At 41.8% G+C, this 27,320-nt stretch overlaps 2 protein-coding genes across 7 annotated transcripts; both read left to right on the top strand.

Annotated features, from left to right (window-relative positions):
* Positions 1-878: 878 nt before the first annotated feature.
* Positions 879-15,738, top strand: MTRF1L (mitochondrial translation release factor 1 like). The gene is made up of 7 exons (XM_087776781.1): positions 879-1,325; positions 4,016-4,095; positions 5,305-5,488; positions 11,356-11,519; positions 12,482-12,599; positions 14,378-14,514; positions 14,975-15,738. Exons 1-7 carry the CDS (start codon positions 1,022-1,024, stop codon positions 15,188-15,190), a joined length of 1,203 nt encoding a protein of 400 aa, XP_087632907.1. The 5' UTR covers positions 879-1,021; the 3' UTR covers positions 15,191-15,738.
* Positions 15,358-25,182, top strand: FBXO5 (F-box protein 5). Of its 6 annotated transcripts, none has more exons than XM_087776775.1 (5): positions 15,358-15,483; positions 19,997-20,733; positions 21,068-21,158; positions 22,372-22,533; positions 24,082-25,182. In XM_087776775.1, the coding sequence occupies exons 2-5, from the start codon at positions 20,012-20,014 to the stop codon at positions 24,331-24,333; spliced, it is 1,227 nt and encodes a 408-aa protein (XP_087632901.1). In that variant the 5' UTR covers positions 15,358-15,483; positions 19,997-20,011; the 3' UTR covers positions 24,334-25,182. The 6 variants fall into 6 exon arrangements, with proteins under 6 accessions (XP_087632901.1, XP_087632900.1, XP_087632902.1 ...); XM_087776774.1 differs by having other exon boundaries at positions 15,363-15,483; positions 19,994-20,733; XM_087776776.1 differs by lacking the exon at positions 15,358-15,483 and adding an exon at positions 17,996-18,109 and having other exon boundaries at positions 19,994-20,733.
* Positions 25,183-27,320: the final 2,138 nt, after the last annotated feature.

Below are 27,320 nucleotides of genomic sequence, written 5' to 3'. Positions count from 1 at the left end.
GCACATTTTTATAATAAAGTATATTCTTCAAACTGTTTTGAGTTTAGCCAAGAATCTCATTAATGGTGTTTTCTAAAGCAAGGTTACTATGCCACCCTGTCTGCATCCCAGAGGGGATTTGTCAAGACCATCCCACAACATCCATCACGTCACATGTACTGAAGGACTGCATCTTCACTGCCTTCCAGTTTGAAACTTTGATGTAAGACATTGTACTCAGATCTGTGTTTTGTAAATGGGTCGTCTTTCAGTCTCACCACTAATCTCTGATGTAAAACCTTTTTCAATTGCCCTTTTTCCTTTTTCTGACAATGCCTTTCTTTTCCTCTAGATGTTTAATTTTGCACCTGCTTTCACTGTGGGGGTATCCTCCCACAAGTATTTGCAGCTTCCCCCTCCTCATCAGGGTATTTTAATTCTGAAAACTTCTTCTGGAGCGACAGGAAAAGACCTGTAAGAGTAACCTGGATATCCAAGCCCCCAAGTGAAACTTCCCCTGTCCCCTTCCACACAAGCCACCTTGGAGGCTGGCCGCAGCGTAGGAGGACACCAAACCGGCCCAGTGAAACCCTCAGCACCCCCTCGGCCTCTTGCCCTAGGAGCCCTGCTGTACACTTGTGGTATGGAGGATGTGGCGAAGTTTGGGGTTTTGGGGCGCTTTTTTTTGCCAGACTGAATAAGAAAACCACCCAAACGTCACCTCCTGGGCCTGCAGGCAGCCTGCGGCACAGGGGTGGGGCCCTGTCACCGCCGGCCCCACCCCCCGGCCCGCCCTGCCAGCGCCGACCAATCAGAGCGCGCCCGCCCCAGGGCACCGCCCCGCCAGCCGAAGGGCCCCGAAGCCCTTCGTCCCTTTCCGCCAGCGCAGCCCCAGTAATTTCCGACTGAGCTCGAAATCAGCGCCGAGCCTCTTCGGCAGCCTCCGGAAACCCGGAAGGGAGGGAGCCGAGCGCGTTCGGGTGTCTCCGGCAGGGGCAGGGCTGGCGGAGGAAGGGCGCCCGAGCTCCCGCCCCGGCCGGGCATGCGGCTGCTCTCGCGAGCCCTCCGCGCGGCGCAAGGCTTCCGGGCCGCCGCGCTGCCCCCTCGGAGCCTCCGAGCGGCGCCGGTCGGGGGCAGCGCGGTGGGGAGATGCCCGCCGCAGCCGCGCCGCGGGCTGAGCGCCCGGCCCGGCCTGGAGGAGCTGTTCGCCGCCCCCCCCTTACGCCGCCTGCTGGAGGCGCGGGCGCAGGGCGGGGGCGGGGCGGGGCCGGAGCTGGCGGCGCGGGTCCAGCGGCTGCGCGAGAAGGAGCAGGAGCTGCGCGAGACGCGGGAGCTGGCGCGGCAAGGTGCGGGGCGGCCGGGGCCGCCGGGGGCGGGGCGGCGGCGGGGGCGTTTTGCATATGCCGACGCGATTGGGGGAGCGCCCCAAGGGGGCGGGCGGAGGCGGCCACGTGGCGCCGCGCACCTGTGCGGGTGCCGGCTGCGCGTGCGGGGGCGCGCGCGGGGCGGTGGCGGGAGAGCGGCGGAAGGCGGGGAGGGTTAAAAACCTCTCAGCTGCGGGGGGCCGGGGGCGTCCTCCGGCCTCGTCCTCCGGCCTCCCGTTGCCGAAAGCAAACAAACCTCCTGCGCAGGGGCCGGCATCCAAGGGGGTGTCAGCTGGGGTGAGTGGGAAAGGCTCATCCCCGGGCGGGGGAGCTGGGAAGCGGCAGCCGCTGATATTTGAAGGAAGAGCAGCGTGGTAGCATCTATTTCATATAAGTTAAATCAGGGATAGAAAACTTTTAAAATCTTTTTTGTGGGTTTTTGTCTTGCTGTCAAGGCAGACCAGCCTGCCTGCATCCATTTCAGCAGTCACGGAGCTCGGCATCTGCTCGTGCTGCCTCCGCGCTGTGACTCAGCCTTGTATTGTGCTGGTAGCTGCGCGCTTTTAGCGTTGTCAGGTCGTGAATGCTTTTTACCCTGAATCGAACTTAATTTTGATAGCAGTTAGAAACCAAAATGCAGAGAAAAGGAGTACTTTAAGCTCAGTAAACATTCACTTGATCATAAAATGTTCCCTAGATCGTTTAACACTTAATACTTTGCTAAATACCTATTAATCAAAAGTGTTAGCTGTAGTCAGTTATTCTGACTAATGGAGATGGCAAACACTGTCTAAAGCAATTTTTTTTTTTCTGTCAGTTCTCTCCCACCTCAGACTGAAAAAGGAGAGATGTTCCTTTGAACAAACTAATCATTGACATAAACTAACTGAATGAAATGGAAGATTTTTTTTTTCCACCTTTCAGAACCTGCTGAAGAAGCCACTGGCATCAAAACCAGGCTTAGAACTTCAGCAGAGTGAAGTGATCACAAGGGCTTACTCAGTAACTGAGCACTTCTATAGTGCATCGTTGAAAATACTTGTATATATTATTTTAAACTGATTTTAGAGCCTATATTACATTTGCATCTTAAAGTATGCAACTGCTATTAATTGTTATATTAGATTATTTCTTAATTGCATAATAATTGCATTATCAATAGCTGATTTGACTAATAGATTTGTGATTCCTTAATTCTTATTCTTCCTTCTGTTGGCCTTAATGACTAGCCTTTGATCAGTCAGTAGTTATTGTAAAGAAATTTAGATAACTGGAGATGATCAAGTTTACGTGTTTAAGGAGTTACAGTTAGTCAGGGAGTCAACCATGCATGCTCTTAGCCAGCTGTAGGTAAAGCATGCTTGTTGTTTAAACCAGTTTACTCATGATTATCTTTTTAATTTCCTTCTTACAGAAGTGATTGGGGGGGGTATTTTGCCAATATTAAACCTAAATTGTAAAGTCAAAAAGTTTAATTTAAAATTGTGCTAGTGACTAAATGCAGTTACAGTGTTGGAAAGGTGTGGCTTTAGTGTAAGAGTGCACCTCCCATCTCGGCTGAACACATTTAAAAGCTTGCTGTACACAGAAAAAAGAAGTCTGGCATCTTACTTTTTCTTCTCTTGCTGCTGACTGTGCAGTTATGTGTCCCTGTGCCCACCCCAGTTCCCCCTTTTGATTGTGTGTACCATTTTCTGCTTTTTGGGGTGATATTTTTTCTTCTGGGTGAGTGAGCTGAATCAGTGTGGATCAGAAGCTGCTGAAGATGTTGAATTTTTTTAAATTTTTGTGTGTGTGTGAAGTTTGTTATTGACCAGAAAAAAAAAAGGAACATTTTTAAAATACCAAAACTGTAGTACAGAAAAACAAGTCTTAATTATAACGCATTAGTGTTGATCAGTCAAGCAACACTTTAAAATCACAAGTTCCTCTTACAATGCAAGAGTTCTTCCATACCTTTGTTTTTAGTGATGTGTTAGAAGTTCTGCAGCTGTTCTGGAATAAATTGACAGAGATAAAATACTTGAAATTACTACTGCTGTCTTCAGATTTTTGCGTACAATGATAGGTGTAATAGTCCTTTTAATGAAGAGTGTCAGTTTTGGGGCTGCTGTGTTCTTTGAATCCTTGATGTTCCTGTCACATTGAAATACAGAAAGTAATTTCTTGGAATCACAGAATGGCTAAGGTGGGAAGGGACGTCTGGAGATCATCCAGTCCAACGCCCTGCTCAAGCAGGGTCACCTACAGCAGGTTGCTCAGGGTTGTGTTGAGTTGGGGTTTGAATATCTCCAAGGATGGAGACTCTGCAATCTCTCTGGGCAACCTGGGCCACTGTTTGACCACCAGCACAGCAATTGTTGTTTTTTTTTGTTTGAGTTGGGTTTTTGTTTGTTTGTTTTACGTTGAGGTGGAATTTCTTGTATTTCAGATTTTCCCATGTCTCATACTTCAACAATATCAGAAAACAGTCTTAATATGTACTGTGTATCTTTGTTACAGATTGTATTATTAATCTCATTTTCTGACAGGTTTAGTCTGTTGGGCAGGTTTTGTGTGGTGTTGTGGGGTTTTTTTTGTAGAATAAGTTCTTCGTGTGGTTATTTTTCAGAAGGTTTTCTGAGAGTGGCACTGATATAAGTCTGAGGATTAACCATACTCAAATATTCCAGATGAAAGCGAAGATTTCCAGAAGCTTGCAGAAAGGGAAATCGCCTCCTGTGAAGAAGAGATAGCTGAACTGAAACAACAGGTTAGATCCCCTTTAAATGCCTCTATTTTCTTGCCATTCTTAAATTAACAAGGCCATGTTGTCTTCTCATCAAAAATAAGATGTATATGATAAACTCTTCTCCTTTTCCCCTCCCTGCCAATTATACTCCTCAACTAGTGTCTGTTATCTAAGGAAAATGAAAAATGCGGATGGTATAGAGACAGCCTGTAAATAAGTGCCTACTTGTATCTGACATTGAATCAATACATCTTTATAAGTAGGTGCTGTGGTTTGTCTTGTCTGGGTGTACCTTTATGGATGTCCAGCTTTTTGTCTATTGGAAACATTAAACTTGTATAGTATCACACACACTAGAGGTTTTGAAAAAAATAGTTTAATACTATGTAACTACTTTAGACTGCTACCTTACATACATTCTACATAGTATCTATGTTATTTAACATAAAAAAAAAATGATCTTTACATAAAGAAACTGTTACATATTCTTAATGTTACTGGTGAAGTAGAAGCTGGTATTGTCACATTCTTTATTCCTTCAACAATACAACAGTCACTTTATAAATTTTTTTGTAAATACTTGTGATTTTGCCAAAAGAAGAAGTTGTCGTCTGTGGAAAGAAAGTAGCTAATGCTAGTAAGGGAAGATGATTGAAAAGCATTTGCAAATCATCCAGAGTTTTGATCCAGCCTGCAAAATTGTGAATACAGTTTTTGGTTTTAGGGTATCTTTCTTCTACAGATCAATATAAGGCTGGCTCTGCCTTTTTAAATAAATAAATGAATAAAACAGCTAAGTTGTTGTTGAAGGACTGTCCTCCTGAACATCCATACCTTCCGAGCTCTGCAGTTGAGACCAGGTTAAAAGGGAATCCGATGGGGAGGGAGATGCGTAGTTGTCTTGCAAGAACCAGCGTGTGTCCTGCAGTGCTCCTGATGGGTGAAAACTTCTGTGAAGTTTTGTAGGTCTTGAGAGAGACCTATGTAGCTCCTGTGACTGTGAACAGACACAGGGAGCCTTCCTGCAGTGCTGTATCCCCTCTCACCTCTTCCTGACCTCTGCTTCTTCACTGCAAGAGGCCTGAGAAGCCTGTCCTCTGGGCAACCAACGAGTTAGTGCAGGAGAACGCAGCCTAGATCGATTACAGACTTGTCTAGCCCTTTACACTGTCTCAGTTGTGGACAGCAGTGTCAGAGGGAAGTCTTAGCTGGGTGTTTTTGTATTCACAGATAGTGTTGCTTTTGATTCCTTCAGAAGAAACAGACAAGAGTGATCTTGTCATGGAAGTAACCGCTGGAGTTGGAGGGCAGGAAGCCATGCTGTTCACCTCGGAGATGTTTGATATGTATCAACGATATGCTGCTTATAAAAAGTGGAAATTTGAAATATTAGAATACTTTCCCAGTGAAATAGGTCAGTAATGAAAATACTTAATCTTTGTAACTTTTTAATTTAAGTTGAAACATTCATATGACACTTGAATTTCCTGACTACAGGAAGCTAATTTGCGCTAACTTAATTTTAGAAGCAGAAGATTGTTTGAATGTCTGAGTACAATTTTCCTCAGCTTCTGTATTTGAGAATGAAATTCCATTTCAGAAGTACTATTAAAATACTAAAGTGCTAAAACATTAAACTTGCCTTTCAGTAGTTTAAAAAAGTAGACATGAAACTGAGTGCTTGGCAGAAGAAAATTTGGCAAGTGATGCAGATATGTTGTTTTAGCTTTATTTTTTTACAAATACAGATTACATATACTTTGTATTTGGATATGATGTTTTACTTAGTTACTTAATGTTTCTAGTGTTTCTAGATCAGTTTGGTGGTAGGTTGAAAATATGTTTATTATTATGGATCCCTTAGCAGAGAGGGATCAGTATAATTAAAACTATTCTTGAGGTTTAATCTAAAACATTTTGAATTTATCTGAAATAATGTCACCTGAGCGTTTATATAAGGAAATAGGATGTTTGGATATAGCTCATCTGTAACAGCTAATGGATGAGCAAAGTGGGGGAATTGTTGAGACTTTGAGAGGAGAGATAAGAGATCTAATTATTTATGAAAGTCTTCAACTAAAATTTCACAGGTAATCAGTTTAATGGCTTGATGCCAGTAAAAGGGGATGTTTTTCCTTTCTCCCCTCTTTCTTACTGCTTCTCTGCCTGTCTGAGCAGTCCTACTTTTTTTTTTTTTGGTCAGTTTTGATGTCCTTTCACTTAAACTGGCAAAGACTTTGCTTTTTATGACTGGGATAGTTTTTTCCCTAGTTAGGATATTAAGTCAGTTCTCATGAGCCTTAGAGCTAGCATAAGATAAGCAGCAACATGGGGCTGAATGCAAGGAGGGGGAAAAACAGTGTCTTTGCAAAGATAGGGATTGGTAGGTTTATACAACAAATTGAGGCAGTGGCGCATATTAGTTAATTTTAGCTTAATCCAGTTAGCGTGTAAAGCTGTTTCACAAAGATCAGGCTGCTGTCTCTGTGTTGCTGCTGACTTCTTTGCATTGGCACTTGTGATTATGCGCCTTCGTGGAGTCTCATCACCAACTCAATCCAGCTGAAAAATAGCACAAAACTTCCCTTTGATTAGTTTTCAGGTGATCTATCACAAGAGAAGAGGAGACATGCTCATGGGGGTGGTGGAAGCCAAAGTGTGTGGCTACTGGTGGTAGCAGTGAGAAAACCAGGACCTCCTTCCAGCAGCAAGAGGTTCAGTCAGCTTAAGCCAACTGTGAAACTGCAATCTAAAACATGCCCAACCAGTGGCAGGGATTTCGGGTTTTGATTGACAGATTGCTAGCCACATTTCTCAGCAGGCTAGGTTTGCTAAGTCTGTCTGTGTTAAGACGTGCAGGCTTACTGTTATCCATGCTGCTGTGAGTAAAGCTAGCACATTTTGCTGACACGTTGCTGTGGAGGTAATGTATATATCGTAGTGGGTATGGATCAGTAGACGAGCATTTGTGCAGCTTATTGCTCCGAGCTTGGATTGGTTGTGAAACTTTACCTGTATTCATACTTTCATCAGCATTTTTTTCTGTTTTAGTGAAACTTTGAAGAAGAAATGAGAAAAGCTAGGATCTGTCAGAAAAACTCTAATCTTTTTTTCAGTCAACACTTAATATAATTGTAGAGAGATTTTTAGCAAACTTTGAGAAATGTGAAGCATCTTCTAACACTTCTTCTGTTTACTTACACCATATTTTGGACTCTATTTTCAAGTGTCTTGAACCCTTTCTGTTTCAACTGTGTAGAAATTCACAAAAAAAATAAATGTCCACAATTCTCCTAATTGAGCTTCTCATGTCAATAAGCTACTTTCCCCCGCTAATGAGGGTCTTTCTGTGCCCTAAGACTTTTCTTGTGTAAGTACAGGCTTTGATTCACTGTTATATATTGAGGGATTAAAAGAAGGTTCAAAAATTGGACTCCATGGGAAGAACTACCATCAGACATCACAAACTGGGAACTTGAAAATCTAGGTACAGGCTTGATTTATTGTCTGTATTCATACTTCAAAAAAGGGAGGCCCATGTCTTCACCTTTCAGATATGCAGATATAATTTAACTTACTATAGGTTTCCCTTACACTTCTGGATTCTTAATCTTTAATAGAATTTTATTTTAAAAAGTGTTATGTCTGTAAAATATTCTAATGACTTTCTTTAGAGTTCTTAGAAGGTGACTTATTTCAAGTTGATGAACATGAACTCATGTTTTCACTGTATCAGAATCTCCTTCTAGAGTGTCTGCTGTCGATTCAATAAATACACTTCTTTTAATTTAATGACACTTGAATTCAGTATTGTCTATTATCTAGATTTGTTACTATTAATAAACTTTTTTTTATGGTCAAGAGGTCATTTGTCAAGTAAACTGTTTGCACAATTCAAGTGAAGGTAGGGACAAGAAGAAGCTTCATGTTACAGCACAGCTTGTTGCTGAAGAGGAGAGTCATATTTATCCCCATTCATGACCAGGCAAACACTTTGCCAGGAGCTGAGCCAGCTCAGCCTTCAAAGCTGACAGAAATCTATTAACTTGTTTGACATTTGCTTTAAAAAAAAAAATGGTGCAGGTTAGATGGGTGTAAACAGAATGGGGGAAGGGTCTGCGTCTCTTTTATTTTGTACGCTAAGGGAAGAGGAGAGTTGCCCTTTCCATTGAGGCAAGACTTAGATGGGGTTAACCCCAGCAGTCACGTGCAACTTCACCTTCAGAGCACAGTTTCACAGTCAGCTTAAACAAGGGCTGTCCCATGTTCCAGCCAGCTGCCAGCCATATGTTCCTTCTCTCTCTCGGCTTTAGCGATTTTGACACCACACTGCTAATTGGATCAATCTACTGATTTGGCTTAAAAACTGTCTGTTATTGGATAGTTTTAAGTCAGGTCTGACTCAACTTGCAGACCTGTGATTGGAAGAGAAAGGCAGTTGTGCTTGATTACCCTTTTGGTGAAAGCTCAGTCCTTAGACAAGGAGGCCTCAGAGGCATTCTCTCTTTAATGCCTTAAATGGGAAATTGAAGTAATACATTCTAGTATATATCTAGCCCTATTTTCTCTTTGAAACTGCTAGGTTTTTAATGGATGTTTATTTATTTTAAACTCTCTTGCCTTGCTGAGGGCTTGCCTGTGCACTGAAATGAATGTTTAGGAAGGCCTTTGTCAGCCTCTTGCAGTATATTTTTCTGATCTTACTTGCATGAGCACATATTATCAAAACTGAGGAGCTAGAAATAAATTGGGAGATAGGGGCAATATAGATGGCACTGCCACGTCAAACTCCCTCATTTCAGAGAGCTCCAGAATTTGGCTGAAATCTGAATGTGAGCATGTGTGAACATTAACCAGAGCTGCAATTAAGAATTGGTTTCAGTCCACTCTTAACTAACTTTATTAATCTACCCCAAGGGATGCCACTGTGCAAAAATATGTTCAAGATTTAACGTGCACATTAAAGGACAAATCCACATGTCATTTTTTATCCACTGCCTCTCACCCTGTAGTGGCAGGCAGAGACACAGATATGGGACTTTCTCTCGATCTGGGTATAAGATGCCACATAAAAAACGAGTGCAAACTCACACCCTTTTTCTGTGCACATCAGCTTTCAGGATAGAGAGGGACATTTTAATTGAAAGGGGCAAGCACATAGTAAGAGCTAACTATATTTGACAGGCCTACGACACGTCTGCTGGCGTAAAGGGTTTGTTGAAATTTCATTGCATTTGGCTGCATTTCATATTAAACCTGTGTTGGTAGTAGTTGATTTGAAGCAGTATGACCTAAATACCTGTCTTTTGAACCACTTTCTTGGTCATCTCATGCTAAGCGCTCTGGTGCCGCAGGCACACTGTTATCGCTACAAACTTAAACTGTCCTGAACGTGTCACAGATGTGGTTGCAGCTCAAACAGACAGACTGTACCCGTGGTATATATATTAATGCCAGGAGAAGCGAGGGAGAAAAGACAGAACATCAGCTTTTGCAATGAACTGCTTATCACGTAATTAATACTTGTCAGTAGTGCCATAGCCTTGTGGACATTCACATTATTTTTACTCCTGACATAGTCTGGCTTCTTCCTCATGCGCAGGTGTTGCTTATGACTTTTTTAGTACTTGCTTTTATATGTAAAGGAGTAAGTAAGCTTTATTACTCAACTAGATTAATTATTTTAGGTTATATAAGGTTCTTTTAGAGTAAAGAAGAAATCTTTTGTTCATTTGAATAGCGTTTGCGTAACAGTAGAAAGATTTCACACTACCTGTTAGAATGAAACTTACTCATCTAAACTGAAGATTTTGACAGATATTCTTGTTTCTTAAACGACATGCTTTATGGTCAGGTTTATTCTAAACATGACAGATTTATCTTAGAGAATTGATAGTAGATAATGGCTATAAATTAAATCAGTGAAGCACTGGGTATGTTGAACAGTGCATTTGAATCAAAGTGGTACAGATTTGTATAAGTAGGAGAAAAATTTTAAAAGTCAAAAGGACAAAAATGAGATGAAAGGAAGAGGCAGTTTAGGCTATTTTCCACAAACATGACTGTAAAAGGAAATATGTTTTAGTAAAGTTATGAGGGAATGTTAAATTTCTGTAGAATAAAAACATTTGCAAACCTTCTCCATGGAGGTGAAAAACCTGGCCTACATTCTGGCTGATGATTTTTCCCTGCTCTGCAGGGCATTTTCAGATTCTACATTGTCTTCATTTTCCTTTTTTAAAAAGCTGCTATCTTGTCCCTGTGGTTGATTTCCTTAGTCTAGAGATAGCCTAAAACAGTATTTCTGAGAACCATGTGCCTCTTCTTTTCCTTGGCTGTGGTTTTATGTTGCCAGACTTCAACAGCGATACTCTTTCAAGGCTGCCTATCTCCTCTTTAATCATTCCCTTGGCACACCATCCACTGTGCTGAGAATGAGGTCTGGGAACTGAGCTGGATTGAAAAGCAAAATGGGTGAAAAATTGCATTCATTTATAGTGCCATCACTTCTCTGATCCTTCAGTTTTACTGGCACAACTGAAGGGTTTGCACACTAGCAAACAAGGAAGAGCAAGAATGTCGTAAACTAGTATTGCAAGAAACTCTTTCTGTCACGAAACCATGATTGTGTTGGGCTTTACTTCCAAGTTCCAAGCTGTGCAATGCTAGTTTTTAGTACATTGCTGTCAAGCGTTTTGCTGGGTGTATTGGTAAGAGGGGCAGGAGTTGGAGTTCTGTTCACTCCAAGGGCGTGAAAGATTAAAATGAAATGAAAGAGCAAAGACAAGACATGGGTAGGATGCATAGAACAGAATGGATAAGAAGAGGAGTATGAATAATACTCATCCTTTAGTTAAGAGTTGTTTTTTTCCCCATTGAATGGTAAGGTTCTGAACTAACAATGAAAAAATTGAGGTAGTTTCTGAAGGTGGCTTTCAAAATTTGATCTTTATGTAAACTTACTGCTGGTGTTAAGAGTTCTGCTATGGTTTATGATTGTACATGTATGTACAATCTGTTTATGTATATAAAAAAATTAAATTGGACTCTATAAAAAAGAATTTGAAAGTCCTTTACTTGAGATAGTGTGTGAGTGTATATGTCTGGCTTTGTTTTGAAGAGTTTTCTTGCATTTTTGTTATAATTCTGCCTAAATATTTAAATGGTAAATTTATAATTTTAAGAAACAAGTGACGATGTCTGAATGCAGTTTGAAACATAACAGCATGGTACCAACAGTTTTTCATGCAGCTTTACAACTCTTTTTCTTCTGTATTTAAGGTGGCCTAAGACATGCAGTTGCCAGTATAGCAGGTCTTGAGGCTTACAAGTACATGAAATTTGAAGGAGGAGTGCATCGTGTTCAGCGGGTGCCAAAGACAGAAAAACAAGGACGCATTCACACCAGCACAATGACTGTTGCAATATTACCCCAACCCACCGAGGTAATATTTATCTTTTAGTATAACAGACTTTACCATGAGCAATGTTTTTACATGCCGTATTGCTGATACCCAAGTGTTTTCTGTCTCTCTTGTTATTCTCTCTTAATGACTTTTTCTTAATATTAGTTTTAAACTAAGTCATATTTGTTTGTTTATTTTTATTTTTGTCTAGGGGAGTGAAATAAAGAATTTCTGGATTTCCTCATAATCCTAATCTCAAGACAGTCACTGGCAGTTTACCTCACTAAAACTTGAAAATTCACTGTGACTGTCTTGCATGTTTTGTGGAAAACTTTACATTTTTTACAAAGTAACAAAAGACTGAATTAGTTTCCAGAGCTTATAGAGATTTCTTTTAGCACCTTCTCTTCCCCATTTTTGTAGTGTCCTCACTCTCCCCTTCCAAAGTGTACAGCTGATAATTCATTCTTGCCATATTTGCTTGGTTAAAAACAACTGGCTAAGAATTAAAGCATTGTTTTGGTCTTTGTTTCATGTTGACCTAGCAAATTGTCAAAGGTGTTATTTCTTCCTATTCTCTCCCGAAGTTGTCTCGCTCTTTCCTCCCAGAGACCATCGCCCCATTCCAGAGCCAGCAAAGGGAATATGTTCCATTTTATCTAAAAACCATCTGGTCAAGTTCAAATAGTGGTTAACTCGTTTGGAAGAGGGTGCAGAGCTTTCAGAAGAGGGGGAAGATTAGTACTAAGGGATAGTTATGCCTTACGCATTTGTCTGATTTCCTGGCTTCCATCATGTCACGTTCCAATCTGGCTACAAGGATTTGTTAATATGTTTATAAGTGGATGTGAGCTACCACACATAAACTTTAAATTTAAAGATTGATCTTGCCTGAATGTGCCTTATAAAATAAACCAACTGTGCGTATTTCACATCTGTCTAGAAAGAAACAACATAAATGTGTTCTTTTTTTGTTTTTTTTTTTCTGTCTCTCATGACAGATGAGGCTGCAAATTAATCCAAAAGATCTACGGATAGAAACAAAGCGAGCTAGTGGAGCTGGAGGCCAGCATGTCAATACCACAGACAGTGCTGTACGGATAGTTCATATTCCAACAGGTGCTTCATTTTTTCCTTAGTACAAGATCTATATTGCAAAACCGCTGTCAGAATTTCTTTTGAAACAATGGTTTTATTTTCAAACCTTGACAACGGTAGAGCAGAGTTTTCATAGCGTTTTCATGTGTGTTTTTAGTACTCTAAATGCACCATCTTGTGCCCACTCCAATTTGTAATAGTGAAGACTACTGCCTTCAGTAGGTAAGCTATCCATTTTGCTATTGAGCATAACACCCTAAAAGCGTCCAGATCAGTTTCTATGAAAAAGTTATATTTAAGCTTTCAAATAAGGGAAAAGAAACTGAAAAACAGAGTAGGTTAAAATCTGATGATTTGCCTTTTCTTGACTAGTCTCCGAAAGAGAGATTGCTCTATTTCCATATTAAAATGCTGTTTTTAATTGCAGAGTCTACTCAGGATACCAGCTTCCATTTGTCTGCTGGCTGCTTTTCCATAGATTACACACGTAATTAGGAGGCCCATCCCCAGGGCTCAGGTTAGGAAATGTAGGAGGGATAAGACACACCCTCAAATGCTACCTGATTTTAGCTATTATATCTTTTTTTTTTATTGCCATTCCTAAGCTTTTTACTTCCCTTTGAGCAATCCACAACAGCTGCCTTGACTTTCATTGCTTTTTAACTTTTCCTCTTCTCTACCACAAACATTAGTCAGGCTTTACAGCCACAGGGTAATCCCGAGTGCTCTTTATCTTAACATATCCAGATTTTTGCTACCCATTTCTTCATATTTATTGAAGACATTAATCCATTCTGTGCTTGTTGCATCACCTCAGTAAAGCAGAAGGTAAACAGTGGAGAGGATAGAATTCTGTTCAAGACACGGTGACAAAAAGGTATTCCAGATTCAAAAAGTTTTGGATGGCCTGCCTGCATGTCTGGAAAAAAACCCACAAACTAAAATGAGCAAATGATCTTAGTGTTTGCTGAAGGCAGTTATTAGTGTTTGTTATAGAAACCTTAAAATGTATTGCAAATTTTTTTGTGGCTATGCACTAGAGATGGTTCATAAGGGGTTTTATATCTCACCTTATCTCCTGACTTTTTCCTGTTCCACCTTTCCCTTCTTCATTCCTCTCTTCCTTTACAATTGTCCTGTTACTTCTGCTGTTTCTCTTATCCTAACTCTTTTTATAAACCTTCATTGTGATCCAAAAGGTTGTTTGTAAACAAGTCTTTCATAAAATAATGCTATGTAATCTTATAAAAGCATACTGTAATCTTAGCAGAGTTACTTAAAATAAATCCAAATAACAACTTAGCTTGTGCTGTCTTCTTCCTGTATTTCTTCTCCCTACTCCTTTCTTCGGCTGTTCACTTCTCATCTTGAATTGTATGTTTTGGGGAGAGAAACCACACCTTTTTTTTAAGAAAATAGTGCCCACTGTTGTATATTTTGACCATATTCTTTATACACACTATCTCATGTATTTTACTGCTGCTTAAATCCTAAATTTCCTGGAACTGTGGCCAAAAATTACACATCATGTATCTTTTATTTCATTACCTACCTGTTGTCCAACATACCGAATTAAATTTCTTGTCTTATGGCTTAAAGCACCTGTACAAATCAGCCTGCGCTTCTCTCCCAGAATGTACCATTAGACATTAATAAGGCTGGACTTTACATTCCCAGTCCAAATTATGTATTGAAGAAAGAAACAGCTTGTTGTAACATAATAAAAATCTTCAAGAAATTGCAAGACCCTTTTAGTATGTGTTACTGTTAAATGTTAAATGTCATGATATTTTTGGCAGGGATCGTGTCTGAATGTCAGCAAGAAAGATCTCAAATTAGAAACAAAGAGAAGGCTATGCAAATGCTATGTGCTAAACTATACAACGCCAAACTGGAAGAAGAAACCAAAAAGAGAAACAGTGCTCGAAAGATTCAAGTAAGTTTCACTTAGTAAAGATATAATTCTGTACGAGCATATGTTCTTGGGGTAACTCCTGTGTTGAACTGCAAATAGTAAATGGAAATATAGAGGAACAGGAGCCTAGGAAGGACATATACCAGGCAAAAAAACCCCATATTCTACTTCAGCAGTAAAGGTCGTATATTAGCCAGACTTAAAATTTCAGTAGTATGTAAATTCTAGAGGTCTAGTGAAACAAACTGGATTACAGCATGAAGAGCCAGAATAGTATTAGAAAAAGATACAGTAAAATTGTTCTTTTACATGTTTGAGGACAATTACTGCGACTACTGAACTGGTCTGAGTACTGTGTAACTATAACAAATTTTGGATAATGTTGGGAGGAAGAGAAAGCTTTCGCTATAGATGTTTAACCAATATTTCATCCTTTTTATAAAAAGACAATGATAATAAACTGATTCTTCTTGTTTGATAGATTGGGACTAAAGGAAGATCGGAGAAGATCAGAACATACAACTTTCCACAGGACCGGATTACTGACCACAGGATAAGCAGATCAGTGCATCATATTGAGTGTTTCATGCTAGGGGAAGAAATGCTAGATGAAATGATACAAACTCTGAGAGAATATGCTGATTATGAATCTTTAATGGAAATTATTTCAGAAAACGAGAAAAAGAATCTATCCTGAACGTTGCTCTTTGTCAGCCCATTACAGCAGATGCAGACATTTGTCTGCAAAGGAGCTTCTTGGAGCACCACACAGAAAATGCAACTGCTTTTCAGATCATGAAAGACACCACAACTTGTTTCCTCATGACTGATAAACAGTTTTCTGACTTGCTGAGTAAAAGACTTTATTACCTTCATATGAGACATTATTGCTGCAGCAGTCCACTTAAAAAGTAAATTTGACTGGGCCAGAAGTAACTGCAGTTTTTAACTTTCTCCACTGAGAAGATACTGATACACCACTCTCGAAAGGTACGCATTAAAAAATGAGCTATTTCTAGTTCCAGTTTTCATTTAAACAATGGTTTAAACATCAGTACAGTGTCAAACAGCTTACTTGAGAGAACAAAAAAATCTTATTTTGTTTGAGTGATTGGAAGAAAGTGATAAATGACCCCACTACTAATCTGCATATTTGTTAGTCACTTACACGTGGCATGGGATCTCCTTCATGTTTTCATGGCCTTCTGGCCCTTATTAATAAACACAAAAAGTTGTTTAGCAATATCCCCTGTTCAAAAAAAAAAAGCTGTGGAAGCGAAGTGACAAGTTGTATGAATTGTTTTTGAAAAGGATGTTTCCGTTCTTGAGTCAAAAACGAAAAGAATCATTGCAGTATTGTTTGACTGATATTTCAGTCTCCGTTTGGCTTCAGCTCAGTTTCTCCTTTATGTTTTTAATCGGCTCTCCAGTTTATTGATTTTCTAAACATTAGATGGTATGAATGGCATCTTACTGCTTGTGTCTATTTATTTCACAGCATCTTAAAGCATTTGATCTGTGAAAGCAAAGTAAAACTTTTGCTTTTCTAATCTACTGATATATGTGCCCATGTTTATATCTGTGGGTAAAAAAGACTTTTAACCTGTATTTTAGACTACATTTTACTATCCCAAATACATATAGCAATACAAAACCTGCAGCTTCCATGGCACATTACCCCATCATGCATTGTACCTATGCATGTGTGTATACACACGCAGAATGTATTTCAAATATAAATACCAGTAAATAAGAAATTGGAACCTAAGGAAAAATGTTACCATGAATATAGGGGTGTTGACTTTCAGACTTCTAATTAAAATTAGTGTAAGAAATTAAAATAGGAACAAAGTACAGATACCTTATAGAAATGCATTATTTACACATCCTACATAAAAATCAACTGATTATTATCAGTTTATTATCTTCTTTTGTTACATTTAAGACTGCAGTTTGAACCAATGCATGTCAAAAAGATGCATAGAATCATTTAATACATTTATCAGCTTTGTTTTCTAGGAAATACTGCATGGTAACTATGATTAGTTCCAAATCTTTTCATTAAAGAGGCATACGTTAACTGTAGAGGTAGGAGTGCCTGTATGCGTAAGGTGAGGCATACGTATTTCCTGTTGGTAAGGGCAAGACCTAGGTCTAGATTTACTAGCAGATTTACAACTCCCAACGGGCACGTAAGAAAGTAAAAATAACTATTGATGCATTTTGCGTGTAAAATAATTAGATATTGATTGGAGCAGAAACTAGGACTGAAGTCTTTGTTCCTACCAGATCAGTACTGTAAACGGAAGACTACAGAGCACTTGTGACAGTCGTCTTGACTTCACTTAAAGCCAGGCTGTCTTCTACCAAGCAATGGATGGCGTTTGCCATTCCTTCTCTCTAACTTCAACATCATATTCCTCCAAACAAATAAGGGCCATCGGACAGGTCTAAACACTGGACTACTGCGTGAAACTTACACAGGCGTCCAGGTCTTTGTTACCCCAGACCTTCCCTGACGTCCCAGCTGGTAGCCTGGCTGGCCAGATACCGGCTGGCTCGCAGCCTCCCTCCTCTTGTCTGGCTCCCCAACAGACAGGAGATGTGGTGTTGCCTTGCAAGTGGCCAACCTCTGATCAGTGTGAGGAAAGCCAGACGCCACGTGGCTCTGGCAGGAGGCTGACAGGGGCATCCCAGAACGGGCATCTGACAGGTGGACTTCGCTATCTGGAGTGGTACCTCGTCGGCCTGTCGTGGCAAGCTTTACTGCCTAAAGGCTTGAAGTCCCTTTCTTGCTCCACATTAATTTTAATGCAAGGTCTGCTGTCTCACTAGAAATGTAACCCCCCTGAGCTGCGAGAAGGTTGTATTTTCAGCGGCGGTGGGATCCCTGCGCTGGTGCCCAGTCTGCTTAGCTCCCAGTCGCACTCCGCCTCGCTCTGGCAGCTACTAGTGATGTTGATCACACTGTAAAATAACCACCGTTCTTCCACCGGGAGGAACCCAGATGTAAGATCCACCGCCGGACTGAACAAACCCTTCCCCGGTAGCGGCGCTTTGCACACTTCGAGCGGGCACTCTGAGGGCGCACGGGTGACGGGAAAGACCCCAGGCGCACCCGTTTATAAAAGCAAACGCAGATGTGGTTGGGCGCCAGGCAGCGCTCAGGCGTGCGTCACCCCCGTGACGCAGAAGTCGGTTGTTGGTGTCGGAGCGCGCCGTGAGACCGGCGGGGCGCCGGGGGCCGGGAGGAAAGGGCGGGAGCGGGGCCGCCGGGCGGGAGAGGCCGGCGGCCCCGCCCCCGCCCGCGCTCAGTCTCCCGCGCTCCGCCCCTTGCCCCGCCCCCGCCCCTCTCGGAGCGCGCGCGCGCCACCTCCCCGCCACTCGCCTCGCTCCTTGCCGGCCGAGGAGGGAAAATGCGAGCCGGGCCGGCTCCGCCCGCGGCGCCCCGGATTGGCCCCCGCCTTCTGCGCGCCTCCCATTGGCCGCGCCGCCCCCGCCGGCCGCGCCCGATTGGCCGGCGCGGTTTTGGATACCAAATTCAAAGTTTTTAAAAGTGCCCGGCGAGGGCGGCCGCGCACTCACTGCCCGCGGCCGCGGCGGCGCAGCCCTGCAGGTGAGCGCGGGCGGGCGGCGGGGCCAGGGCTCTGCCCCAAGGCCGGTTCGGGCCAGCGGGGCTCCGCGGTAAGGGCTAGGGCTAGGGCTAGGGCTGGGGCCAGCGCCAGCGGGGCTCCGCGGTGAGGGCTCCGGGGCCGGGACGGCGGGGGCTGCCGGCGTACGTGGTGGCGGGACTGGGGGCGCTGGCGGTGCTGGCGGCACTGCGAGGGGCGGCGGGTGGACCCGGGGACGGGGAGCCCCGGCGACCGCCCGGCCCCAGCGCCCTCCCTAACCTCGCCCCGCAGCTATCCCGCCGGCGGGACAGGAGAGGATGGGATGGGATGGGACGGGACGGCGGCCCATGGGCGGCCGCGGAGCGCCCCGGTCCCGCCACCGAGCCGCGTGTGGGATGCGCCCCGCTGCCCGCTTCACCCTAGCGGGGCGGGGGCCGGGGAGCGCAAATCCCGCCGGCGGGCAGCGGCGGGCGGGGAGGCGCCGCGCCGCGCTGTCTCCCGCCCGCCGGACCACGCCGCCGGAGGGGGGCATCCCCCCGGCGCGCTCCTGCCCGCCCCGCCGCCACCATTTTAGGGGGAATCCTCCAGCGCGGGGGGAAGGGGAGACCCCCGAAGGCGCAGGGTGCCGTTCCTGGGGCCGCGGGGCACGGCAGGGCCGGGAGCCGGTCTACCTGCCGCCGAGCCGGGCCATCTTGAGCGCTGGGCGGGAGCAGCCTGACAGCGCCGCGGGGGCCCGCGGCTGAGCCCGCTCCGCCCGGGGGGTCGGGGCCGGCCCTGGCGCCCCGAAACATCGGGGGGGACATCTCCTAATTCTGCAGAGTCTCAGCCCAAAAGCTCCTCTGTTCGCTCGCGACGCGCAAGCGAGGGGGCAAAGGAAGGAGGAGGCTTAGCGAGGGCTTGCGTCTCTCCCCCAACTCGCACTGTACAAAGCCATAAGCGTATTTGCTCCTTTCTCCCACCAAACGTAGGTACGAAGAAGGGACTTTTTCTCTGAAACGTTCATGAAACACACTTTTCTAATACTTTTTTCAAAACTGATGGAAGGGCTTAAATCTCTTAAAATACCAACTCAGATGGGGGAGCTTATATTTCCTACGGATTGCAGAGCATGTTGAAAATTATTTTCCCCTTAGATTTAACAGGACAGAGATGGCTTCCTTCTCCCCTTCAGCCGTCGCCCATCCCCCCGCAATTGTTAATATAGATAGCACCACACTTCGGGGGGAGGGGAAAGAAACAGGGCAAGAAAAGCTCAATTTCCCGAGAATATCTATCAACCTCCCACCCTCTTAAAATCACGCTTGTAAAGAACCTTTATTTCGCTTTGACCATTGTTTAAGGGTCGCTGCTTTCCATTGTAATTCACACACATTCATGTGAGCACCCAAGCTTTTCCCTGTGCCACCCAGCCTCCTCCCCTTTTAAAAATGCCAGATACCTGGCTGCAGGAGCAGCGTTGCCTCTGGCCTTGGGTGCAAACTTCAGGCTGCTCTGGCCTGGCTGTACCCCTGCACGGGCCTGCTGTCACTCACCGACCCTCTGCCACTGGTGAGTATATCGCTGCATTTAGGGTAGGAAGTGGAGGATTTGGTGTGTCTAAAAGTAATCTATACTGGTGGAATGGTGACAAAGTAAATGACCCAGTCAGTTTTCTCGCCCCAGTTTTATGCAGCATAAACTTCTAATTTTGAGAATATCTTACACAGATTCAATGTGTGGCTGTTCAAATCCTTAGTTCCACTAGTTGTCTGTGTTTCAGGCGCTAGAGGGCGAGTTAGATAAAAGCTTAAAATCCATAATGCAGAAGGAAGGCATGATCAGTTCTTCATAAGAAAAAGAATTTGTGATGCAGTTTATGCTGTGTTGTAATACTGTCCTTGTTTTTTCAGCAGGATACAAACAAAACAATGAAATCAAACCTTAACCGCTCTTTCAAAATGAAATGTGATTTTGATTGTACGTCTCTTCACGCTGGGTTTGCACCATTGAAACCTGCTGTGGAGAAAACAAGACTGGAAGAATCCTGCCTCTTGAATTATGAGGAAGGCTTTTGTAAAAGCTGTGCTGAAGAGCACCAGAAAATACTCCTTAGTGACTCATACCATGCGGCCACCAGAAGCCTAGATCTCGAAGGTGAAGGAAGACCTGTACATAACAAAGAAAACAAAGAAGTAACCCAGAGACTTGATGAAGGTATCTATGAAATGGAAGCACTGGAAAACAGTAAATTTAATGAGGACAGTGGTTATTCCTCTATGTTAAGTAATCAATGCACTGATGCAATAGAACATGAAGATAGTATACCTTTGGCTGGGAATCTCTGTGGCACACCAAAGCATTGTCTCATGAAGAACCAAAATGAAGCACAGTTTTCAAAGAAGACTTTATTGCCAGTAATCCATTATGAAGAAATGGTTTGCTCAACTTTGAAAAAAAGTGGTAAAAGAAATCTCAAGTCTTGGGCTGCAGTAGACAGAATTGTTTTTAGGGGAAAGGTTGAACTTTGTAACCTAATTGGAAAGAAAATGGGATTAGACAGAGTAGACATTCTTGCCGAACTCTTCCAAAAGAACCTGAAGCATATATTGGCAAACATTTTAAGGCATCTTGGTGAAATGGATTTAATAAAGTAAGTATATTGATCTCATTGTATTTCATTGGAAAGTAAACAACCTAATCAGATGGCTTAAAAATGTTTTAGATATGAGGCTTGTGACATTTACTCAATGGTTAGTATTATGTATTAATATATTAAAACATGACCTGTCAATGTAAGCCGTGGTATGCATAGAGAATGTGTCTTTTCCCTAGAAGGCAAATTAAAGACTACAGCTGTGAACATATCCCATCTTCTACATGAAAGAAAAAGATTACATAGTTAATAATAAAATAATGAAACTGTTAAATAAAAGGTTTTTCCCTTTCCTGGGAGGTAACTGATAATGTTTGTATTGTTGTTGCAGTTTTGCCAAAGTCAGTACAACATGGCAGAAGATTCTACAAGAAGATAAATGGATTTTCCAAATGTATAGCAAAGCTGTGAAAAACCTTTCTGTAAGTTTCTGCACTTGTTAGATATTTCAAGCCTAAACCAACAGTGTCTTTCTGCTATTTCAGGATGCTTCCCAGCCTTAAGAGATCACAGAAGAGTTTCTTAGGTTGAAAATACTGTCAGTGGAGGGTCTGAGTTTGTCCTGTTAGGATGCCCTGTCTCAAGTGTTGCTAGTCACTTCACTGTCTTTGGAGCCCAAGGAAGGCTGACTGAGAAGGTTACCCAAGGAGAGATGCAGATGTTCTTAAGAGCTTCCACGTGTCCTGTGTTACAGAGGAAGGCAGGAAGGAGAGGGTCAGTTCCAGCGCTGCCCACTGGGCAAGCCCTAGAGGCTCTCAGCCGAGGCTGGCTTACTGCAGCATCCCCACTGATCCAGAAGGGAGGGAGACTGAGAGAAACCACTCAGCTGACTGTGACTCAGGTTCTCTGCTTATAATTTCTAGCAACAGTCTCTGAAGCGCAACATGTTGGCTACAGAAAACTGAAAAGCTTTTTGCACTGTGAGCTATTCCTAATGCCTATTTGTCCCATGAAATAAAAAATGCAAGATCCAACCACACTAGCATTGCACTTCAAGGCAGGGCTCTTTTAAAACACTAGGGGTGTTTGTCTTCCTTGAGAGATGGAGAGACAATGAAACAAGGCTTAGGATCTGCCACAGAATAAGGTAGTCAACTAGTTTGAATTTTGTGTAGTATTTTATGGTGCTGGCCTGTTGGGATGAAACAGTTGGACACTACTGAACATGCATCCAGTTTGATTTCCTCCCTGCCATTGTATGCTTTTTTTAACCTGAACTGCAAACTTAGAAAGTTGGTGGGAGGAGTTTAGTTCTCAGAAAGAAAACTGCAAGCATCCCTGTTCACAGTAAAGAATTAGAAATATTGCTTTGCGCTTTAAAACGTTGCAGTGACTAGGTTACATGCTCTTCCTAAATAATTATGATGTGTTAATGTGAAAGTAAGTTGCATTATATAATAGAAGACTGTTGGTTTTGATGGTCTGAACTAGGGGTCTGTTCTACGCATTTATAACAGTAGTGACTGAGAAAGCTAAGGTAAAATAATTAGCATACTACTTGGTATGATGCTTTATTATTGGAAACCTTCTAGTCAGGAGGAAGGATTAAAAATAAGTTGTTGACTTCTATTAAACAAAAAGTCAATATCAGTTAAGTCTCTTCTCAAATTTTATTCTTGTTTTTCTTTTCATTAGAATGTCACTAAGGCATCAGAGCATGCTGCAACAAGGGAGTATGTTCTCTACCGAGCAGCTTTAGCTTCCATTCAGAAAGCAACCCCACCAAAAAACTTGAATGAAAAAGGCACCAGATCCAAAGCATCTAGGAATCACAGCAGACTCACGGAGTTTTCTGAGGTAACCGGTGATTTCCATTCATCTTTAGTCTGTCACATGTTGTCTGGTACACGATCAGCTTGTAAAGCATATTTCTGAAAGCACTATCTCCAATTTGAAGTACTCGTAATTCTTATTAGTATGGCTGCCAGATTTTGCTTATTGAGCCTATTTTAAAACAATGTCAGAAACTAAGTGGAGAATATTGATACACTAGGATGTTCTACATTTTTTTTTTTTCTCCCCTGGGTGTCTAGGTACCCTCAAAATGGCTTAGTGATTTTTTTGGGGGGGGGGCTTAAATTTTGGCTTGGATCAGACATGAAAAAGTTTAGTCATTTCCTCTTAGTTTCTGTGGCTTATATTGAATCACATGTTTTCCAGATAAGAAATCCCACAAAAACTGTCAATTTTGCTCCAACACTGATGGGCAATTTTAAGAAAAAAAAAAAAAAAAAGACCAAAGACTAAGTGGTTCTTATTTTTAAAAAATTACACAAATGAATGTTTCTCCTGTTCATTCTATGCTTTTTTTCCAACTAACTATCTGGCATTAAAATGGCTTTTTTAACTACGTATTTGTAGTGTGTCACACATTTGGAGTTAACAACTGCCAACAGCCTAAGTTTCCCTTCACCTTGTTATTTTTCTTAAGCTTTTTTTTTCCCCACATGTAGGTGCAGATCTATATTGCAAGTGTCTTATAAGACTTTTAAAAATGTTTATTGAAAGTCATTGTTAATAAGCAGCAGATTTTCCTAACTAGAAAAAGGTTTTATACTCAAGCTCAAAAGTGTTATTCTGCAAATTGATGCAATAAGAGAAGAAGTTATAATCGCACTGGAAAGTATGATCAAGACCCTCTAATACTACTATGTAGCACTTTGTAACATTAGGAATCTGAAAGTTCAACTGTACACTGAAGTAGCAGTCAAATTTTTTTCCTTGATAAACATATGTATGTGTCTATACACACACATTTAGATTAAGAAAACATTTTGCTTTGAACAATTGAGTGATAAAGGTGCTATACAGGTCTATAATTTTCTGATGCTGAATGATTTTGAATGGTGGATCTGTTTTTATGTCAAAAATTAATTTGTTGGAGAGAAGTAGGAATTGCTTCCATTCAAGCCAAGTGCCCCACAGCTGAGATATCTGGACACATTGTTTACTCTTCAAAATGTTAATGATTTAAATGGAATTCTGATTTATTTTCTTTTTTTAAATTAAAGTTAACTAAATCACCATCCTTGGATGAGGTTTGGAGGAATTAAGAGGGCTGTTTTTCTTACTGCTTTGCATTCAGTCTGTCCTTTAAATTTTAAATTTAAAATAAAGAATTTTAAATTGGGTACCTGTATTCCAGTCCAAAGTACCTGCAGTTATAGACTGATTATTCCTGTTCAATCTCCATCAGAATTTGATACAACCAGAATTAGGCTAAATTTGTAATTTGTCTATCTAGAGTAGATAATATGCTTTGTGGCCCTTAGATAACATCAGGGAATGTTTGGGGTGTGTATTTACCCTCCACTCATGATTTTCTTTATATGCGTCTTCCAACAGGCTGCCAAGACCTTGAAAAACACTGAAAGCCTTAAAGTCTGCCATCGCTGTGGCTCACCTGCCAAGTACGACTCCTATCTACAAAGAGCAACATGCAATCGTGAAAATTGTGGCTTTGACTTTTGCACTAAGTGCATGTGCAGCTACCACAGCTCCAGTGACTGTATGAGTGGAAAACCAGTGAAACCCAACTCTAAGCTAGGGCCGCTTCCTGGAACTAAGAAAAGCAAACAGAATCTACGGCGATTGTGATCCATCCATCCCAATACAGATTGTCAGATGTCCCATAAAAGTTTTTTTAGGATATGAAGTTATTCACAAAGAAAATCAAACAAGAAAATGATTTCTGCTATTCTATATTAAAAAAAAGGTTAATTTTATTATTCCTCTGTACTATTTGGTCATGTTGAAATTCCTAGAAATCCTCACAGATATGCATTTAAAAGTCTTACTAATCTATAAATTTAAAGGAAAATTCTGGATATGGATTCTAATAACATTTTAAATGGTGCCTTCACAATTTGTCTACTGTGTTCCAGTCTTCAAAACACCCCACAATAATATTGAACAAAACAAAAAAGTTTTGGCGAGTAGCCTTCTATGTGTAACCCTAGCAGTTCTTGAATGCCAGAAGGGGGAAGTGTAAACTGTGTTTTATTTAAATGTCTACTCTTTTTCAAAAGTCTTTTAAAAGCATTCATAGTGAGAATGTCAAGTGAGGTGAGTGAAGTCTCTTTTAACGTAAAATTGAGGGAATCTAGATTTTATTTTTTTTTCAAGGCTTTGCCTTAATTTTAAAATGTGAAAGTTCATAATACCATTTTCTCTGGTGGTTTACCTTATGTGAATCTTAAATTGTTGCTCTTTCTTCATTTCTTCATTCAGAAACTGCAGGTTTTCCTTGAACAGAGGTGATACTCTTTCCAATTTAAAAAAAAAAGTACTGTATCTTGTCTATACTGCTAAAAAAATACTTTGTTTGCCAGCTTTTTCCAAATCACAAGCTACATTTTTAATGTTTGTATATATTTGTAAATACTACTCTAAATATTATTCATGTTTGTCTTGTAAATGTGAAAATAAATTACTGCTCTCAACAACTCGGTTGGCAAATCTGGACTTCCTATTTATCATCTTAAAAGATTGCTTTTCATACTAATTTCTCAAGTTTTTCTAGTATGTGCTTCTTAAAAATGTTGATTTAACAAAGAGCAAATTTCCTGGTTTTGTATAAAATGTCCTGAATCCGTTCTCATGCTGCGTTCCTGCAGTTTACCTAAGGGCTCTTAGCAGTAATTGCCGATGGTTTCTGAACCAATGCATTGAATGGAAGCTTTTATGTTGTCTGAATTTATGCTGCCATTGCAGAATTAGTTCACTGTCAGTAAAGTCTTTGTGATTCCACAGCAAAGACAGGCAAACTTTCAAGAAAAGGACTAATCATTTTCTGGAAATGCCTGGGGTTTGGGTGTTTTCTTCCTGTTAGTAAGTAGATAACAGACTGGGAAGGCAGCATTGTAGGTCCTGCTTCTTGAACTGGGAGAGCAGTTACATACTGCATGGCAAATTTTCCTGCACTTGTTAATTTTCCATTTGTGACAGCAGTGGTAGAAACAGTTGAGCAGGACCTCTAGCATTCTGCTTTTATGTGGTGAACTTAATCTCCTAACTGAAACCTGAGACTTAAAATAAGAGGCTGGCTCGGTTATGTAAAGAACTTTCATTCTGTAACTCTTGTCTATTTAAGTCCACTTATGGATATGCTCAAGGTCTGAGAATGAAGGGTAGAAGTCTTCCATCCTGTTCTATCTTATTCTGGTAATTAGACCATACCACCTTTACTAACCAGTCCTGCAGCTGAGAAGAAGAATGGTGCTTGTATAGGAAGTAACAGCCCTCAAGGTGTCTCTGGTATTGTTTGAGAGACATGGAAAATGCAATGGTCAGGGGCTTGATATGCATGCAACTGCAGTGAGTCTGTTAGTAGGCTGTAGGCTGAGCATGGCTAGATAAGAAATATAAGCAAAAGTCTGTCACAAAATTTTCATCTGTGTCTACTGAAATTCTTTTGTCCTGAAGAGCACAGATACCTTAATGTGACCTAGACAGAACTGCCCTTTTGTACACTGATTTTGAGAAATGTGGCATAGGCATCCACACTCAGACTGGTGTTGCAGAGTATGATACATCTTCGATTAAAATTTGTGTGTCTGTTTTGGAGCTGAATGTGGATGTCACAAACTTTACAGGTTTACCTTTTCAGGTTTTGAGCTTACTAAGGGGAACTATCCACTCTTTTGTAGGTGTAACAGTTTGTACATGGAGAGAGTGAAGAACAGCTGGGGGTTTTTCTTGTTTGTTTCCTGTAGAAATTTATCTGCTCCTGCAGAATTTTGAGGAAAATTCCCTGTTACCTCCAGATAAGGGGAAGGAATTGGACTACATGGCTTCAGTGGTCACAACTGGAGATGAACAATATGAAGAAACAGACATTTTTCACTACCTTGTGAGTGATAAGGGGCAGCTACCTTCTATCTGAAACCTTGTTGGAAAGGTCAGATTCCTTGACTTCTAAGGAAGCTTTGGCCAAGCTGTAATGGGTCTGCTGCAAACCATTGTGGCTCTTTCTTTCCTCTTCCTCAACTGTTTTTGTATTATCCTGGTCCTCAGACCCTTACCTACCAGCTTTAGTGTCAATAATCGGAACAGACATTCAAGATTGCAGCAACAGGTGGGTAACAGCTCCTTAAGGACCTTGACCTGCTACCAACGCTTGCAATTTTCTTACGCAAAATTTCTAAAGAGAAGCATGGGGATCTGTGGTGGCCACACAGCTATTTCTTCCTTTATGGTAATCTTGCCCAACAGTCGAAACCTTGCCCAATAATGCCGAGCCTGTATAAAAACTATGGATCTGTATAAAAACTATGCATCTTACTGAAAGTCACATGATTGTTGGTCTCCTCATAAATAGCTTCAGTGAACGGCATATGGCAGAAAAAAAGAGTGGACAAACAGTCCCCACCCAGGTGTGCTGGCATCTACTGCTGAGTGAGAAAGCTATAGAGAGTGAGAGCGTTGGATGTTAGTATTAGCAGGTGCCCCAACCAGTGCTGAGGAGAGTGATTTATGTGCCAAAGGTGGGAACAAAGTAGTAGATGCAAATCGTTGATAATATCTGTGCTGAGCCTATCTTGAACCTGCCTTTGATATGTAATCAGGGTGAGTAGCACTTGCCA

This window comes from Nipponia nippon, unplaced genomic scaffold, assembly GCF_047370975.1.
Source record: "Nipponia nippon isolate SJK-2023a ecotype South Korea unplaced genomic scaffold, ASM4737097v1 scaffold_4, whole genome shotgun sequence".
NCBI classification, from domain to species: domain Eukaryota; kingdom Metazoa; phylum Chordata; class Aves; order Pelecaniformes; family Threskiornithidae; genus Nipponia; species Nipponia nippon.
Note: the sequence above shows the minus strand (reverse complement) of the source record. Positions and strands in the feature narration are given on the sequence as shown.